The sequence below is a fragment of the Trichomycterus rosablanca genome, chromosome 6 (genome assembly GCF_030014385.1).
Source record: "Trichomycterus rosablanca isolate fTriRos1 chromosome 6, fTriRos1.hap1, whole genome shotgun sequence".
Classification (NCBI taxonomy): Eukaryota; Metazoa; Chordata; class Actinopteri; order Siluriformes; family Trichomycteridae; genus Trichomycterus; species Trichomycterus rosablanca.
The window spans coordinates 9,840,461-9,859,957 of record NC_085993.1 but is presented as its reverse complement, the minus strand read 5'-3'; the positions used below and the strand labels follow the sequence as shown (position 1 = coordinate 9,859,957).

Below are 19,497 nucleotides of genomic sequence, written 5' to 3'. Positions count from 1 at the left end.
AGAAAGAAAGAAAGAAAGAAAGGAAATGAGGGAGGGAAGGAAGGAAGGAAGGAAGGAAGAAAAGAGAAAAAAGAAAGAAAGGAAGAAAGGAAAAAATGAGGAAGGAAAAGGGAAGGAAGGAAGGAACGGGAGGAAGGAAGGAAAGGAAGGAAAGACAGAAAGGACAGAAAAGAGAGGTAGGAATGTGTCTTAGCCACAACAATTGCTAACCGGTGTAATACATCAACAGTATAAAGAGAATTAAATGCTGCCAACTTTGTGAGCCTTACTGTGTTTCTGTGTGCACAAATCATGGTCCATAAAGACATGGTTCAGCAAGTTTGAAGTGGAGAAACTGGACATAAATGTATCTACAGATGAAGCCAAAAGTTTACATACACTTGTAAAAGACATGTACTATATGGCATGGCAGATTGGGATTTTAATGATTAACACAAATGCATTTCTGTAAAATAAAAAATGAAAATACATTAAATTCATTTAAAAGGGTTAGGGTTAGTTTGTCTGCAGCCATTAAAAATACCTTAAAACAGTGGGTCTGCTGCAAAGTATGCTTTCTAATACTGGAATAAAAATCTGTATGGTAAAATATTCTCCTTAAAGAATAGGCTGTTGGCTGTGACATTAAATTAAAGACCTTCATGCAAAAAAAGAGGTCAAGTCAAATGTATTTATATTACACTTTTTACAAAGCAAGAAGACCCTGAGCCAAAAGTCATCTTCAAATCTTGACCAAAGTTGGTGGCTAATCACATGGACAAATTCTTTCCCACACTGCAGCCACTAAGTCAAAAATGTATTTAATATGAGTGGAAACCAGTAGAGCAGTGCTGGGGTTGATTAAAAAATTTTGAATTTGAGTTCTGATGATGGACATGGACAGACCAGCCAGGGGGAATTTCAGTAGTCCAGACTGGACAAGAGAGTAACAGTCAAATCTTTCCAATGTTGGAGAAGAAAAATCATCAATTTGTACATCAGGTTTCGATCATTATGAGAGATGATTAGGTCTTCGCATGAAGACAGATCTCCAGAAATACATATCAGCTCAGTCTTACTGGGGTCAAGTTTCAGATAATGAGCTGACATCCATAACGAGATATCTGCCAGACATATCGAGACGCGAGCAGAGACTTGGGTGTCTGAAGGAGGGAATGACAGGGTGAGCTGAGTGTCGACGGCGTCGTAATGGTAAGACAAGCCAAGGGAGGAGATGACTTTACATTTTAGAGTGGGTGTATATGAAAAAGAGGACCAAGTACAGAACCCTGTGGGACTCCTGGTGAACGCCTGCATGGAGGAGATTATTTTTGTCCCCAATTAGACGACTTCTATCTGTTTTCGGCTTGTATAAGGGACGTGGACGATAAATCATAAAGGTTAATGAAAAGCATGCTCTCTTTGCGGCCCTTACTTTAATTTGGCGCATGGCCTGAAGATAGCAAGAGATGCAAGCTTGGCTCTTAATGGACTTTCGCATGAGAAGTGCTATCAGTAAATGGACAGATAGCGCAGGGGAACGTGTGTACATTTGTGCGTATGTGTGTAATTAACACTTTCCCTTGGAGACTGCACTTATCATACAGAACCACAGCGTGGCACAAGGTTTCACCAAGCAACCTTTTAACCTCAATGCTCTTTCCTGGTATTTGACGTCGCCAACCTCCCCCGCTCTGCTTTAATTAATTAGCCACTTGGAACTGCTCTTTTGTCAGTGATGTTTGCCAGCCATGTCGACGGCTTATCAGCTCTTCACAAAGCTGTAAATCAAGCTGTCGTTTGAAAGGAGCCCGAAGAAACTGTTCATTAATTGAAGAGTTGTCCACGCTTTCATCATGTCTCTAAACTTCGATGTTATTACGCTAACTGTCTAGCTGAACTTGTGCCAACTGTCATCACCATATACAGTGTATCACAAAAGTGAGTACACCCCTCACATTTCTGCAGATATTTAAGTATATCTTTTCATGGGACAACACTGACAAAATGACACTTTGACACAATGAAAAGTAGTCTGTGTGCAGCTTATATAACAGTGTACATTTATTCTTCCCTCAAAATAACTCAATATACAGCCATTAATGTCTGAACCACCGGCAACAAAAGTGAGTACACCCCTAAGAGACTACACCCCTAAATGTCCAAATTGAGCACTGCTTGTCATTTTCCCTCCAAAATGTCATGTGATTTGTTAGTGTTACTAGGTCTCAGGTGTGCATAGGGAGCAGGTGTGTTCAATTTAGTAGTACAGCTCTCACACTCTCTCATACTGGTCACTGAAAGTTCCAACATGGCACCTCATGGCAAAGAACTCTCTGAGGATCTTAAAAGATGAATTGTTGCGCTACATGAAGATGGCCAAGGCTACAAGAAGATTGCCAACACCCTGAAACTGAGCTGCAGCACAGTGGCCAAGATCATCCAGCGTTTTAAAAGAGCAGGGTCCACTCAGAAAAGACCTCGCGTTGGTCGTCCAAAGAAGCTGAGTGCACGTGCTCAGCGTCACATCCAACTGCTGTCTTTGAAAGATAGGCGCAGGAGTGCTGTCAGCATTGCTGCAGAGATTGAAAAGGTGGGGGGTCAGCCTGTCAGTGCTCAGACCATACGCCGCACACTACATCAAATTGGTCTGCATGGCTGTCACCCCAGAAGGAAGCCTCTTCTGAAGTCTCTACACAAGAAAGCCCGCAAACAGTTTGCTGAAGACATGTCAACAAAGGACATGGATTACTGGAACCATGTCCTATGGTCTGATGAGACCAAGATTAATTTGTTTGGTTCAGATGGTCTCAAGCATGTGTGGCGGCAATCAGGTGAGGAGTACAAAGATAAGTGTGTCATGCCTACAGTCAAGCATGGTGGTGGGAATGCCATGGTCTGGGGCTGCATGAGTGCAGCAGGTGTTGGGGAGTTACATTTCATTGAGGTACACATGAACTCCAATATGTACTGTGAAATACTGAAGCAGAGCATGATCCCCTCCCTGCGGAAACTGGGTCACAGGGCAGTGTTCCAGCATGATAATGACCCCAAACACACCTCTAAGACGACCACTGCTTTATTGAAGAGGCTGAGGGTAAAGGTGATGGACTGGCCAAGCATGTCTCCAGACCTAAACCCAATAGAACATCTTTGGGGCATCCTCAAGCGGAAGGTGGAGGAGCGCAAAGTCTCGAATATCCGCCAGCTCCGTGATGTCGTCATGGAGGAGTGGAAAAGCATTCCAGTGGCAACCTGTGAAGCTCTGGTAAACTCCATGCCCAGGAGAGTTAAGGCAGTTCTGGGAAACAATGGTGGCCACACAAAATATTGACACTTCAGGAACTTTCACTAAAGGGTGTACTCACTTTTGTTGCCGGTGGTTTAGACATTAATGGCTGTATATTGAGTTATTTTGAGGGAAGAATAAATTTACACTGTTATATAAGCTGCACACAGACTACTTTTCATTGTGTCAAAGTGTCATTTTGTCAGTGTTGTCCCATGAAAAGATATACTTAAATATCTGCAGAAATGTGAGGGGTGTACTCACTTTTGTGATACACTGTATATGCCATGTATGGCTTTAAAAGCAATATATTCATTAATTCATCCACTTTAATAATGGCTTTATCCTGATCAGGGTCGTGGTGTGTTCAGCACCACACAGAAGTACTGGACAAGCATATACCCTGCACAGTCACCCACACTAGATTTAGCCTTGGTACCGGTACTTCAGTGCCATGTCAACCCCTAGCATCCACACACCTCTCTTGGGGTTAGTTTTTCTTGTTTGCAGAAGGTAGTTCTACAGTTCTTTTTTCTGGATTCCTGTTTTGCTGTGTGACGCGTGTTGGCTATAATCAGCAGGACAGGCTGGGATCCTCTGGGAGCTGACCTGATTGGAGGAGGAGGAAAGCAAGATCAGACAGCTGTAAGAAGGAGAAGAAGGAGAGGGGGTTGGACCTCATGGGTCACTTTTCACCACTGCTGTGTTCTGTATGCAGTAATAATAAAAATGATAATAAATAATTTTGATAATAATAATAGTAATAATACTTATAATAATAACCGTAATAATAATAACAATAATAATAATAATAATAATACTTATAAAAATAATAGTAATAAATATAGAAATAATAGTAATAATAATAATACTAGTAATATTAATAACACTAGTAATAATAATAATAATAGTAATATTAATAATACTAGTAGTAATAATAATAATAGTGGTAATATTAATAATAATAATAACAATGGTAGTAATATTAATAATACTAGTAATAATAATAATAGTGGTAATATTAATAATTCTAGTAATAATAATAATGATGATAATAATAATAGTAGTAATATTAATACTACTAGTAATAATAATAACAGTGGTTATATTAATAATACTAGTAATAATAATAATAATAATAATAATAATAATAACAATAGTAGTAATATTAATAATACTAGTAATAATAATATAATAGTAGTAGTAATATTAATAATAGTAGTAGTAATAATAATAATAGTGGTAATATTAATAATACTAGTAATAATAATAATAATAGTGGTAATATTAATAATACCAGTAGCAGTAATAATAATAGTGGTAATATTAACAATACTAGTAAAAATACTAGTAGTAATAATAATAATAGTAACATTAATAACACTAGTAATAATAATAATACTAGTAATAATAATAATAATAGTAATATTAATACTACTAGTAATAATAGTAATAGTAGTAGCAGTAATAATAATAAAAGTAAAATTAATACTAATAGTAATACTAATAGTAATACTAATAATAATAATAATAATAATAATAATAATAATAATAATAATAATAGTGAACATAAAGGTGGATTCTGAGGTTATCTGACTTTTGCACTGTTGCCATTTTGGATATACTTCATTACCCTGTGCACAACACCCTGGCTCGCTAATGTGATCTGCACGATAGTACGTACACATGTAAAGGGGTGGTGGCAGCTTAGCTAATAAGGTAATTCCCCAACCCCCCCACACACACTTTTCTTTTTGTCTCCAGCCAGTGGTAGAGTCATAACCAGTGATGGCATAGTTACCTTGAAAAAGTAATCAGATTACTCCTTTAAAAAGTAACTTAGTTACTTTATGGATTACTTGATTTTAAAAGTAACTAAGTTAGATTACAAGTTACTTTATTAGTTATATAATGCGGAATATTTCAAAGATATTCCTTTGCAATACTTTATCATTTGGCTGCCAACTTGTGTGTACTGATGAGACTCAATTGAATCCCAGAACATGCTAGTGTGAATGCATGGAAAACAAATTTTAATTTTCTTTCAAGAATATGATACAGACTGACCAACACTATTACGCTAAATCAGCATTGAAAATTTACTTTACTTTTAATAGCCTTCTACAATGCTGGAGCTTCTTAAAACGGAAGATTTTCTTTTAAATAGAAGTGTTATTTACCTGCTATTAAATTGTTTTCCAACAAAATCCGCCCAATTTGGCGGATAATCTCCCAATCTGACAACACTGGAATGCGCAGAGCCAGCTGGCGCTTTTACTCGTAGCGCGCTACTGTACTTCTGTAATGGTGTTGGTGGTTGACATTTATGTTGAGTGTATTACTGCACTGTTTTGGTGAAGAACTACTCATCTGAGATGAGCTGCTCCTGCGTGCAGAAATGCTTCCGCAAAAAAATTGCCGGCAAAGCGGTGGTGGGGGGGCCAGAGGGGTGGCCGAAGATTACTTTATGGTGGCCATGGCAACCACTGGCCACCCCCTGGCTCCGCCCCTGCCAAGAAGAAAGCAAAAATATCTTTTCACTAAGGAAAATGACAAAAATAGTAACGCACAGTAACTTGGATAAGTAACTTTAATCTGATTACTGGATTGGAAATAGTAACGCGTTAGATTACTCGTTACTGAAAAATGTGGTCAGATTAGAGAAACGCGTTACTAAGTAACGCGTTACAGACCATCAGTGGTCATAACACACTACACCAAGTATTCTTCCACCGCTTATGCAGGCACATTAGATTTGCGCTACTCCGTCTGGCTTTCCCTTCCTCAGATACAGCCAGTAGAGTTTGTAAAGCGTCCGACCAGACTTTTTTTCCGACCAACTCCAGCAAATCTTCATTAAACCAACAAAACACATTCAGACCCTATATAGTTTGAACAAACAACAGTATTGATTTAACTACAGATACGAATACTTAATATTTGTTTGTTTTTATAACACCATGTTTTCACGTGTAATATTCATGGCAGGAATTGGTGTTTTGAGCTTGATTTATTGGTCTTCTATTATTGAGGAATTTGACAATTAGTTCTGTTTTATCTAGAGCGTTTATGTTAATCTACTGGGCATTTGTAGTCTTTGCCTTCCTCTACTGTACTTTGGGCATTCTTTGTCTTCTAGTATTAAGTGTTGGTGTGTCAGTCTGAAATAACATACAGGACCACCACAGAGTAGGTATTATTTAGGTGGTGGATGATTCTCAGCACTGCAGTGACACTGACATGGTGGTGGTGTGTTAGTGTGTGTTGTGCTGGTATGAGTGGATCAGACAAGCTGGAGTTTTTAAATCCCGTGTCCACTCATTGTCAAATCTATTAGACACTCCTACCTAGTTGGTCCACCTTGAAGATGACGATCGCTCATCTATTGCTGCTGTTTGAGTTGGTCATCTTTGAGATCTTCATCAGTGGTCACAGGACACTGCCCACAGGGCACTGTTTGCTGGATATATTTTTGGTTGGTGGACTATGCTCAGTCCAGCAGTGACAGTGAGATGTTTAAAAACTCCATCAGCATTGCTGTGTCTGATCCACTCATACCAGCACAACACACACTAACACACCACCACCATGTCAGTGTCACTGCAGTGCTGAGAATGATCCACCACCCAAATAATACCTACTCTGTGGTGGTCCTGACCATTGAAGAACAGCATGAATGGGGGCTAACTAAGCATGTAGAGAAACAGATGGACTACAGTCAGTAATTGTAGAACTACAAAGTGCTCCTATATGGTAAGTGGAGCTGAGAAAATGTACAGTGAGTGTAGAGACAAGGAGGTGGTTTTAATGTTATGGCTAATCTGTGTATTTTAATGTAGTCGTTTATGAAGGTGCTTGATGTCTTTTGGTGGAAGCTTTTTTATTAGTTATCATTAATAAACTGTGTGATTGTGAAACCTAAGATTAATCCTGGTAATCTTAAGTCATCATCATATTTGATCATTGTAATTAGTCATAACTGTTAATGTCATAACGAAATGATCTAGCATTCAACTACAGAATTTGCACTAGCATAAATAAATAACACACCAGAACAACATTTATTTAGCAAAAACTGTTTAATTTCTTCTTGATGTGTGTTTATTTACAAGTAGTAAATCTGCAAAATAGGAAACAACAGAATATTTACACAATGAACGCTGTTCCGCTAACATGACAATGACTTCCAATCTCAAATTCTGTAAAATTCATTTGATTTATCGTAGCATTAAAACAGATGTGGTTTCATTCATATACTAGTACTTCATTCACGCCTACGCCCACGGGTGCTTGTAAAAAGGACAGCTACTGCTCCGGAGAAAAGAAAAATGAAGATGTGAGCTAGCTGGAATATGTGACAAGTACTGAGGTAAAAGCAGAAATGGCATAAAAAAACGTAGACGGCGCCGGAGCAGCGAAGCGCTGTGATGGACGGAAAGACTTGTGGTACGAGGAAGTCCGGAAAAGAGTGTGCTGTAAAAGAAGCATGGAAGCATAAAGGTAAGAAGAGGGTGGTCAAGATCAGCGGCACCCACTTCAGCCCGGCTTTTATTAAAAGCACTCAGAGGACGAGCGAGTGCTTTTTCTTTCTTTATCGGCTGAAAACCCACTGCTGTAACAATCACCCCCTTCTTATACAGACCGGCAGGAACGGTGGGAAGAAATAAAAAGCAAATTGCTCAACACAGGGTGCAAAACTCCAAATAAAATGCTCCCAAAAGTCTGTGTTCTGTGCCTCGAGTTGGAAAGGTTTGTAAACTTCATCTTGCCATTGTCTCGCATGTCCCTGATCATCAAGAGCCGAAAGGCAGCACAAACACCAGAGCGGAAGGAAGATCCTGAGACGTTCCGATGCGTCTTTACACCTTCATCGGCACGGCTCGACCAGAAGCCGACGATTAACCAGCAACCACTTGCACAGAATCTCAATTTGCTCTGGCTGAGTGAGGAGCGCTATGTAGACTAATGTAAAATTCATTTGATTACATAAGTCTGATAGCTCATCAGCTAGTGGTTACTGAAGCGGCTTCAGGCCTCCTTGCACAAAGCTAATTCATTTCCATTAAACCAGATCTTACGGCAGGGTGAAGATACTGGCCTATTAAAAAAAAAAAAAAAAAACTTGCCCCACCACCCCCCTCTACACAGACCGAACGTACTGTGTGGTCACATATGTTAGGGAAGAAGTTTTCCACCTCTACCTCGCTCGTACATATCTCTCTCACTTCACATGTTCACCTTGGATAAAAATGGATGAATGTGTCAGAGCTAGTGGACGCTGACCGGCTAACCAGAGATGACAGCTCGTCCTGGCACCAGAGTCCGACTTGACATGCTCTAGGCAGAAAACAACCCTGTTTGAACCTTGAAAAAAAATGATGGTTTGGTCCGAAAAATCTACTGAATGTTTTGAAAAAATGAACGGCAACCTTCACTTCAGCTCTCGCTTCAGGTTTTCGGAAATGGAAGAAGAAAAACGGTCACTTAAAGCACTGATTCGTGGTCCTAAAGTAAAATATTAACAACAATATTTCTAATAATAATAACACAGGCAAAGCCTTACACTCTGCACGATCACTTTCAGCAGGGAGAGAAAAGGGGATGCAAAACTTTGATTCCCATAAACGACAGCTTTCGTACCTCACACGGTTTCATCCACATATGATGGAAAGAATGATGAGCAAAAATCACAAGATACAATGAATGAGAAACCACATTCTGAGGTGCCAGAACATAACGTAGCCATACAAAATTGAAACACCAAATCAAATCCACCACAGATCACAGTTTGGTTTTAGGCAAGCAAATTAAAGCAACTGGGAAAAATAGGAAAAAAAAAAAAAACACTTTAAGGTCGGCTCTCGTCAGAGAACGCGTGACTCGTACGAGATCATAAAGATCGTTTCATCTATAAAAAAGCAGGCCGAGAAAAAACCGCACGCACTGGAGGCGTCAGGCCAGAGGTTAACGCGATGATTTAGCCCTGTCTCTTTAATAAGCTAAAGCTGAAGCTCGTCTCTCTGTCCGTCTCCATCCGTCAGCCTTTCCTCTTGTTCACTGAAGTGTCTTTGAATCGGCGCACCTTCCTTTCAAACCCAAAAGGACCAGAGTAACCTTGCGATCAAACAACCAGACGACAAAAACATCGAAAAATGATTCATTTCAAGCGTCAGCGGTGTGCAGCAAGAGGAGGGGAATTAACCTTGCATTCTTATACAAGTGAGGAGCTGCGCAACTGCCGGTAACCAATCAGAATGAAGTATGTTGGGGTGCACTTCATTTCTCGCATCTCTGAAACATCATCCTTCTTTGGTTCTGATCAGATATTTGCTCCTAGTGAGGAGAAATGGAGGGTCTCTGCATATACCAAAACATTTAGAAATATTTATTCAAAATAATAGTCATTTAAAAATCTCAATGAATTATTGAATGGAAAGACCTGGAGCGGAACGCATGATCCACGTCATCAAGACCAAGTATGAGCTGGTTGTAATAACCTGGTCTGACAGTCAAGCATCTCCTGTGTGTTCAACACCAGAACTGGGTCTCAAACTGCCCACAACCACTGTAAAATAGTGTTTACAATATGCCCACTTGTTCACTACTTAGAAGGTATTAGGTGATTTGGGACACAACCCTCGTCTACGCTGGGACGTGTTTCTGCACAGGAACTGAGCACAATGCTGTTTATCCAATAAAGATTAAAGCTAACAGGTTGATTTAACCGGTCGATTTACATAGGAACCATAAAAAGATCATGCAGTATGCATGGAGAGATGTTTGGGTTGCCAGGTGTTGCCAGATTTTAATCACGGTCTGGCAAAACGACTGATTAGGCAGAAGTGATCCAGCATTGAGGCTTAGTTAACAATTTACCTTTGATGTTCCTGCATGATTTTGGGGAACCAAATCAAGCCCTATATAAACAAAGCAAGCTGCTAATAAATAGAATGACCGTAAAAGGTAAAACTTGATTCCTGTGATGTTAGAAAATTAGAGAGCACTGCTGACAAAATATTCTTTGGCAAATTCATCAGTTCAACATTTACAATCTGAATGGTCTCCAGATGCTTAGCAGCTTTTCTATTAGTGCTGCAAAACAAACTAAGCTGTGGCTGCAACCACAATATGAGTATTAAAAGACAATTATTAAATGAATTATTTATTAAAATTAAAATGCTCAATCACTTCTATTTATCAAAGCTTCAGAATTGATTTCGTGTAGATTTTCTATTAAAAACAAGCATTTAAGCCACCTCCTGTCGTGTGTGGTTCGCAAAGGTAAAATCTGGCAACCCTAGACGTTCAGCATTCATAAAGGTTCGTACGCGATCAGTTCAAACATCCACAGATCATGACCCCACGGGAATTCGAGCCACGTTCAGCACAGCGGAAAGGAAATCGAGACGGAGAGAGAGCGGGCGTGGCACCCATAACGCGACAAGCGCAGAGAGACGAGCAGGTTCGGTTCACAGAGCCGAGAGCAAAAAGTCAAACTCTCTACCTTCTAAAGTCAGGATCTAGCTTACCTGCACTATTCACTACTCCGAACATATCAGTCATCAGGCAAGATCATAGAAAATAATAATAATAATCATAATAATAATAATAATAATAATAAAATTCTAGCACATTCCCATGTAACAAAATGCCTTTCACTAAACGACATTCAAATAAAACATGGCACAGGACGACATTTTATTCATATTCTCGATTGTTTTTTTTTTCTCTTCCTTCCTTTGTTAATTTTTTTTCTTTCACTTAAATATCTAATTTTTCGACTCTATCATGTTCAGTGATACATTGCAAAAAATCTCAATGGTAGCTCTGGGCTGAAAATGGAACAGTATATTTATATACATATATAATTTCTGAAGATTTGTCCTTTGTACTGTTTCTTGTAAACTGTGCAAATTCAGCAGTAACACGAGTGGCAAAAGAGCAGAGAGAGGGCAGTCCAGTACAATCCATTACAACAGAAACAAAAAACCCAAAAACTATCGCACAAAAATGCCTAAACTCCTTTGCCTCCCTTGTCACGTAAACCCCGGGTTGTACCACATGATCAACCAAAGCGTCCGTTGGACTTCTCCTCCTCCTTCTTCTTCGGTTTTCAAACACCATGGGCAAAAAACTGCGTGTGTGTTGATGTGTGAAGAAATCCAGCACACATTAAACACAACGAAACGTTAATAAAACAAAGATTCTACACCGACGATGATCATAATGGTTTCTGTGATGTGTCCTTGTGTTGAGACACACACACACACGCACACACACACGCACACACGTAGGATGAGTGTGTGCCCAGCTCTGTTTGTAGCTCCGGTGTACTGCACCAGTTGGTTGCGGTGTGTGTTTTTTTGGGTGGGGGAGTGTGTGACTTCAGTTTGTGTGGCGTGATGCTCGGAGCCCCGATCAGCTGCTCAGAGCCATGGTGTCGATCACCTGTTCCAGCTTACTCCTCAACCTCTGCCGGCGCGCCTGCTCGTCCCGCTCCAGCGCACACAGGATCTACAAAGATAAAGAGAGGAGAATTAATTCCAGAGGATTTGGAAAACCAGCTTGATGTCAGCAGACTCATCTCCCAGAAAGCAGTGCGGCATGGAGGTTTGAACTACCCCTCCTCTAGTCGATTCCTAGTTCACCTGCTAATGCTAAGTACCATTTCGACATACACTATATGGCCGAAAGTATTTAAACCTGACCATTAGCTTGCTGGACATCTTATTTCAAAAACAAACAATATTAAAATAGAGTGACCTCGATGTGATCTGTTCAGCAATAACAACAGCAACTCTTCTGAGAAGGCTTGTCACAAGAAGTTGACATATGTCTGTGGGAATTTGTGCCCATTCAGTTAACATTACATTTACATTTTCAGCATTTAGCAGACACTTTTATCCAAAGCGACTTACAATTATGACCACACTTTGAGCAATTGAGGGTTAAGGACCTTGCTCAGGGGCTCAAGTGGTGGTGGTGAGGCTTGAACCGGCAACCTTATGCTTACTAGTCCAGCATCTTAACCACTGAGCTACCACTGATAAAAAAAAGCATTTGTATGGCTGGGTACTACTGATGTTGGTCAAGAAAGCCTCAATTGATGTTCCAGTTCATTCAAAAGCTGTTCAGTGGAGCTGAGGTCAGGGCTCTGTGCAGGCTTTATAAACCGCTAAAAATCACTTTGCACTTCTCCACTTAAAGCCCTAGTCTGTCACTCTACTGCTGTTAATCGTTATTGAATTATTATTGCAAACTCGCCGCTATTTTACTATGCTTTTATATCCATTTATTCATTATAGATCTGTCTGTAAAGCAACCTTGAGTTTGTGAAAGGGGCTCTAGAAAAAAAGTAGTATTATTATTATTGGAATAAATGTTTCAGGTTGAATCTGGTGTAGTCTGGGCTTTGAAAACTTTTCAGCTCTTTTATTTCTTAAATAAAAGTTTCTTGAATAGAAAATAAGAAAGTTTCTATGCAGAACTACACACAACTGGTGACTTTTCTGGAATGTTCCTATTTTTTCTATTTTAGATGTGTTGGTAAAAGAACTTGCACAACCAGGACGAGCATCTTGAACAAATCAATGCAAGAAACAAAAATAAATAAATAAAAATAAGAACATAATAGTGCATGTAACAAAAGTACAGTCCAGTATCTCTAAAATTACCACATGTTCAGTGGACGGACTAGTACCCGAAGTAGCATTAACATTTCTCTGCTTTGCTACACTTTAAAAGTGCAATTTAAAAGCTTATTAGAGAGCTATCTAATAAATAAAAAATATACCACCAAAACTGATAGAGAGCTGTGCTTAGCTTGCGTTCTAAATTACAGCAGTCATACAGCTACTCCTAAATAAGATATTAGCATGCTTGAAATAAATACAGCTTCATCTAAAAGCTAGCTCCGTAGCTGTCTGTGCTAGGTGTAGATGCACATTTAAATATGGTTTCCTAATAGTTTGGGTTATTTATTACAGCTAAAGTATTGTTGTTTGTGGTAGATGTGTAAAACCTGTTAGCATTGTTCTAACCAAAGGGTGTTAGCATGTTAAAAACTGCAAACTAAACTAAACAAATCAGTCTAAAAAAGCAGGACAATGTAGTACCTGAGAGGACATGAACGTTTCTCTATAGTATACTTAAACTTTTTAAAGCATTCTGGAATTCAATAAAAAAATATACCACAAAAACTGATAGAGTGCTGTGCTTAGTGTGTTTTGTAGCTTACAGCAGTCGTACAGCTACTTCTAAATAAGATATTAGCATGCTTGAAATAACCACAGCTTTATCTAAAAGCTAGCATTGTGCCTACAGGTGTAGATGAACATTTAAACATATTTTCCTCATAGTTTGGGTTATTTATGACAGCTAAAGTATTTTTTACTTGCTTTAATGGCAAACTAGTCACACAGGAATACTGTTGTTTTTGTAGGACGTGTTTGAAGCATTTTAAAACCTAAAAACAATTTAAAACTCTGTGTAAAAGAAATAATACTGTCAAAACTGTTAGCATTGTGCTAACCAAAGTGTGTTAGCATTTTAAAAACTGTAAACAAAACACAAAGCTCTCTAAAAAAGCAGAACAATGTAGCAGTATAAAACAGTCCAGTATCTGGAACACGATTGCACATTGACATCTGCTTTACGCTTAGTAGGGTGGACAATCGATCACAGGAACGTTTTACAGCGTGACTGTTCCTCCGTCAGAAAGAATCACTTGAAGTCTGACTACAATGCATCCACCCTGTGCATGATCGATTCCCGAACCCCAGCTGGTTCAGATTTTGATCGGTGCTCTCATATCTATTAAAGCTAAACTACAGCTGGCTGTTTGTAAGCGTGTGTGTGTGCGTTAAGTGTGTGTGCTTTTACAGCATAATGACACATGATGAGGAGCAGTGCTAATGGAGCCAGATGTGCTACATTATCCAGAAAAACAAAAATCGGAGTACGAACACACACCCGTGCGCACAGGGACGCACATACTGGGTTACGATAACAGCTGCACCACCGAGGCTTGTTTGGCTAAAGGTTCGCTGATGGCGGATCCTGAAATGGTCAAATGGCACCGGCAGCTATGTCTAAATAATAAAAAAAAACAGCCTTTCTGCTCCCAGATGCAGCAAATTCTGTGAGAGAAGTATTATGCTTGATAAAAGGTATAATCTGTGCTAGTTTACAGGTCATTTTATACATTTTAAGGTAGAGACGCTACGGTCGGGCTGTCCTGCTTTTGATTTCTGGTTTTTACAGTGGCGGTGCATCACAGTACTTATTATTGTATATCAATAAATATATCAACTTTGGCACTACTAGCTAGTAGAGTTCTGTCATTATTATCAACTGTTTTATCCTGTTCAGGGATGAGCTTGGCACAAGGCAGGAATACCCTGGACGGGACACCACGATGTAGCCAATCATGTCTATGTAAATGCCCAGCCGAGGGATAGCACCACAACCTGAGAGTCAAACCCAGATCCCAGTGGTGGTGGGCTAGCGTAATAGGCCGCTGTGCCACCAGAGCTAGTTGAGTTGTGTCTCACTGACAACTGGTTTCACATTTCTGTGCTATAATTTATTTAATCATTCATCTTCACCAACCACTTCATCCTGATTAAGGTCTGAAAGCTACCTGAAAACACCACCTCTTACACCATGGATGGGGTGCCAACCCATCGCAGGGCATGAAACACTAACCCGTCTCCTTACTCACACCTAGAGGCAATTTGAATTTCAAATTCAAGTTAAATTTCTTTAATCCATTTCTGCTATCGCTCAAAATTGTGTAACCAACGTCTAGGGAGTCGGCTAAGAGGATGGTGATGATCAGATAGATGAAAAGAGAAAAATATTGGGACTGGGACATCCCTGTTCAACAGAGTGGTTTAAAAATTCGATTAATGTTCCTGGCATTTGGCGGGCGCTCTTATCTGGAGCAACTTGGAGTTGTGCCTTGTGTAGTTCCAACACAGAAGCAGTGAACCCTACACGAGCAAGAAAAAGAACGAGCCAAAACTCATCCGACAGTGCCTGGAGGTCCCCAAGATCCTTTTGCTGTTTGGCATCTAATCTACCTGCACCATTAAATTATGACTAGTTAAAGAAGTTGCTCTGCTGAGAGACTTTTCTCTCCATTTTTCTAAAAGCAGTCATTTTTAATACCCTAGTACAATTCAGCAGACTAGAACTCACCCGGTCCGGCTGCTTGTTTCCACCAGCCAGTGGTGGATTCTCACAAAGAGCCATAACATGTACGGAGGGACCCTCCCTCGGACAAGTCAATTGTTTTCATAGCACCCAGGCTAGCATATTATGTGTAATGATTTGTTGACTTGACATTAAAATCTGCAAATGTAGTATTTAGGAATGCAGATGCTCTTTGGAATGAGCTTTATACAACGATTACGCATAACATTATGACCACCTTCCTAATATTGTGTTGGCCCCCCTTTTGCTGCCAAAACAGCCCTGCAACTGCGATGCACTGTGTATTCTGACATCTTTCTATCAGAACCAGCATTAACTTCTTTAGCAATATGAGTTACAGACCACACAAACCAGCCTTCGCTCCCCACGTGCATCAATGAGCCTTGGCCGCCCATGACCCTGTCGCCGGTTCACCACTGTTAATTCCTTGGACCACTTTTGATAGATATTGACCACTGCAGACCAGGAACACCTCACAAGAGCTGCAGTTTTGGAGATGCTCTGACCCAGTCGTCTAGCCATCACAATTTGGCCCTTGTCAAACTCGCTCAAATCCTTACGCTTGCCCATGTTTCCTGCTTCTAACACATCAACTTTGAGGATAAAATGTTCACGTGCTGCCTAATATATCCCACCCACAAACAGGTGCCGTGATGAAGAGATAATCAGTGTTATTCACTTCACCTGTCAGTGGTCATAATGTTATGCCTAATGGTGTAACATAGTCCTATGAATAATGGCCTGTTTTTCACTTGGCAAGTCACAGAACTTAATCCAACCATGTAAAAGTAAATATAACGTGTGTGTGTGTGTGTGTGTGTGTGTGTGTGTGTGCGTGTGTACTCACTTCATCTTTGTACTTGGTGATATAAGAGTAGATCTCGTGCAGGGCACTCATGCTGTTAAACTGGTTCAAGTGCAGACGAGACTGCTCAGCCAAATACGCGCTCATATCCTGATCACTGATGGCTGGCATCCGAGAGATATCAGAGTAATACCTGTGAGCGAGAGAACATGACGGTTATGTTTGCTTTAAAAAAAAAAAATGTTATGTGTACCGCTGACGTCCGACAGTCTTTTTAGCTTTGCGAGGACTTACCTCTCCACCCAGTTCTTGTAGTTGGGGATGTCTTTAGCGTAGAGCAGCTTATTGGAGGGCGAGTCTTTGCCCAGCTTGTGCTCTGATGTGGAACACGAGTCCATGAAGGTCTGAGCTACTACAGACAGGCAGGCATCCGTGATGCTGTTCTTATGAATGTCGAAAACGAACTGAGGGTTCTTTATAACGTTCACCCAGAATCTTAAGGGCAAACTGTGTAGAGAGAGAGAGAGAGAGAGAGAGAGAGAGAGAGAGAGAGAAAAAAGAAAGAGAAAGAAGAAAGAGAGAGAGAAACGACAAAGTTAGTACCGTATAATGTAAAGTTTACAGATTCTGGAGTACATTAGTTCTGGCCCTTGTACCATTCCTACCTAAATATACCTGATTATTCTATTTTAGTACTTATTTACAGTGTATCACAAAAGTGAGTACACCCCTCACATTTCTGCAGATATTTAAGTATATCTTTTCATGGGACAACACTGACAAAATGACACTTTGACACAATGAAAAGTAGTCTGTGTGCAGCTATAACAGTGTAAATTTATTCTTCCTCAAAATAACTCAATATACAGCCATTAATGTCTAAACCACCAGCAACAAAAGTGAGTACACCCCTAAGAGACTACACCCCTAAATGTCCAAATTGAGCACTGCTTGTCATTTTCCCTCCAAAATGTCATGTGATTTGTTAGTGTTACTAGGTCTCAGGTGTGCATAGGGAGCAGGTGTGTTCAATTTAGTAGTACAGCTCTCACACTCTCTCATACTGGTCACTGAAAGTTCCAACATGGCACCTCATGGCAAAGAACTCTCTGAGGATCTTAAAAGACGAATTGTTGCGCTACATGAAGATGGCCAAGGCTACAAGATGATTGCCAACACCCTGAAACTGGGCTGCAGCACAGTGGCCAAGATCATCCAGCGTTTTAAAAGAGCAGGGTCCACTCAGAACAGACCTCACGTTGGTCGTCCAAAGAAGCTGAGTGCACGTGCTCAGCGTCACATCCAACTGCTGTCTTTGAAAGATAGGCGCAGGAGTGCTGTCAGCATTGCTGCAGAGATTGAAAAGGTGGGGGGTCAGCCTGTCAGTGCTCAGACCATACGCCGCACACTACATCAAATTGGTCTGCATGGCTGTCACCCCAGAAGGAAGCCTCTTCTGAAGTCTCTACACAAGAAAGCCCGCAAACAGTTTGCTGAAGACATGTCAACAAAGGACATGGATTACTGGAACCATGTCCTATGGTCTGATGAGACCAAGATTAATTTGTTTGGTTCAGATGGTCTCAAGCATGTGTGGCGGCAATCAGGTGAGGAGTACAAAGATAAGTGTGTCATGCCTACAGTCAAGCATGGTGGTGGGAATACCATGGTCTGGGGCTGCATGAGTGCAGCAGGTGTTGGGGAGTTACATTTCATTGAGGGACACATGAACTCCAATATGTACTGTGAAATACTGAAGCAGAGCATGATCCCCTCCCTCCGGAAACTGGGTCGCAGGGCAGTGTTCCAGCATGATAATGACTCCAAACACACCTCTAAGACGACCACTGCTTTATTGAAGAGGCTGAGGGTAAAGGTGATGGACTGGCCAAGCATGTCTCCAGACCTAAACCCAATAGAACATCTTTGGGGCATCCTCAAGCGGAAGGTGGAGGAGCGCAAAGTCTCGAATATCCGCCAGCTCCGTGATGTTGTCATGGAGGAGTGGAAAAGCATTCCAGTGGCAACCTGTGAAGCTCTGGTAAACTCCATGCCAAGGAGAGTTAAGGCAGTTCTGGGAACTAATGGTGGCCACACAAAATATTGACACTTCAGGAACTTTCACTAAGGGGTGTACTCACTTTTGTTGCCGGTGGTTTAGACATTAATGGCTGTATATTGAGTTATTTTGAGGGAAGAATAAATTTACACTGTTATATAAGCTACACACAGACTACTTTTCATTGTGTCAAAGAATCATTTTGTCAGTGTTGTCCCATGAAAAGATATACTTAAATATCTGCAGAAATGTGAGGGAAATGTGTACTCACTTTTGTGATACACTGTATATATATATATATAGGTAACCTTATGCAAGCTATGTGGTGTATTTAGAAAGCACCTCAACTGCTAAAAAAATAGCAAGATAGAGAAAAAAAAACATCTAGAACTTGCACGCAGATAGACACACACACACACATACCAGTTGCTCTTCCACGTGTGCCGGACGTCTGGATCTGTTATCTGGTGTTTGTCGGCCTGCTCATCCAGGAAATCAAACATGTACTTGATAGCAAGAGGAAGTGCACTGCCTCTGTGAGCTGTGCTGAAGATGGTCTCAAACAGGTCGTCTACAAACTTCTGCAGCGTGCCCTATCACACAGAGAATTCAAAGTAAAGCTCCATGCGTAGGAATACAGCACTACACTGCAAATTCTGAAATATACAGATTCTTTTCTCCCAACACACGCGACTCGACCTGGCAGCTCGTTCCCAAAACCTCAGAGTTTAACCTGCTATAGTGTGAGAGCAGGACAACAGCAAAGCACACAGGATCAGTCAATCGATCCAATGTCCATGTCGGTTAACCCATAAGCCAGCTAGAAAAAACAACATCTTATGCTAGTGGAAGCTCCACGTACAGTCACCGATTAAATAGCACCCCCAGGGGCGGGAGGATTACGGAAAGGGTGACTTCTAAACGGTTAATGCAGAGACATCTCAATAAGAGATCTGTACTGTCAGGAGATAGGAGCGCAGATGAGCCAAAAAGCCGGGTTTCTTTTTCCCAAAACAGCTCGATAAGCAAAGGTCACCAGTCTAATTAAGATACAGTGGTGCGTGTCAGACCAGACCTGCTGCTAAATGTTAATCTGGGACTAGCCTTTTACACGCAAAGGTCAACACGGCCCGGCCATGGAGAGAAGCT

General features: G+C 40.6%; 1 protein-coding gene across 2 annotated transcripts in view; it reads right to left on the bottom strand.

The window, feature by feature from the left end:
* Positions 1–10,456: 10,456 nt before the first annotated feature.
* Positions 10,457–19,497, bottom strand: part of plxna1b (plexin A1b) — a 268,336-nt gene continuing 259,295 nt past the window's right edge. For both annotated transcript variants that reach the window (XM_062997386.1, XM_062997387.1), the window contains exons 29-32: positions 18,772–18,941; positions 16,584–16,796; positions 16,332–16,482; positions 10,457–11,782 (exon numbers count right to left, since the gene is read on the bottom strand). In XM_062997386.1, the coding sequence (XP_062853456.1) occupies positions 11,687–11,782; positions 16,332–16,482; positions 16,584–16,796; positions 18,772–18,941 (630 nt within the window). In that variant the 3' untranslated portion in view covers positions 10,457–11,686. The remainder of the gene's footprint in view (positions 11,783–16,331; positions 16,483–16,583; positions 16,797–18,771; positions 18,942–19,497) is intronic.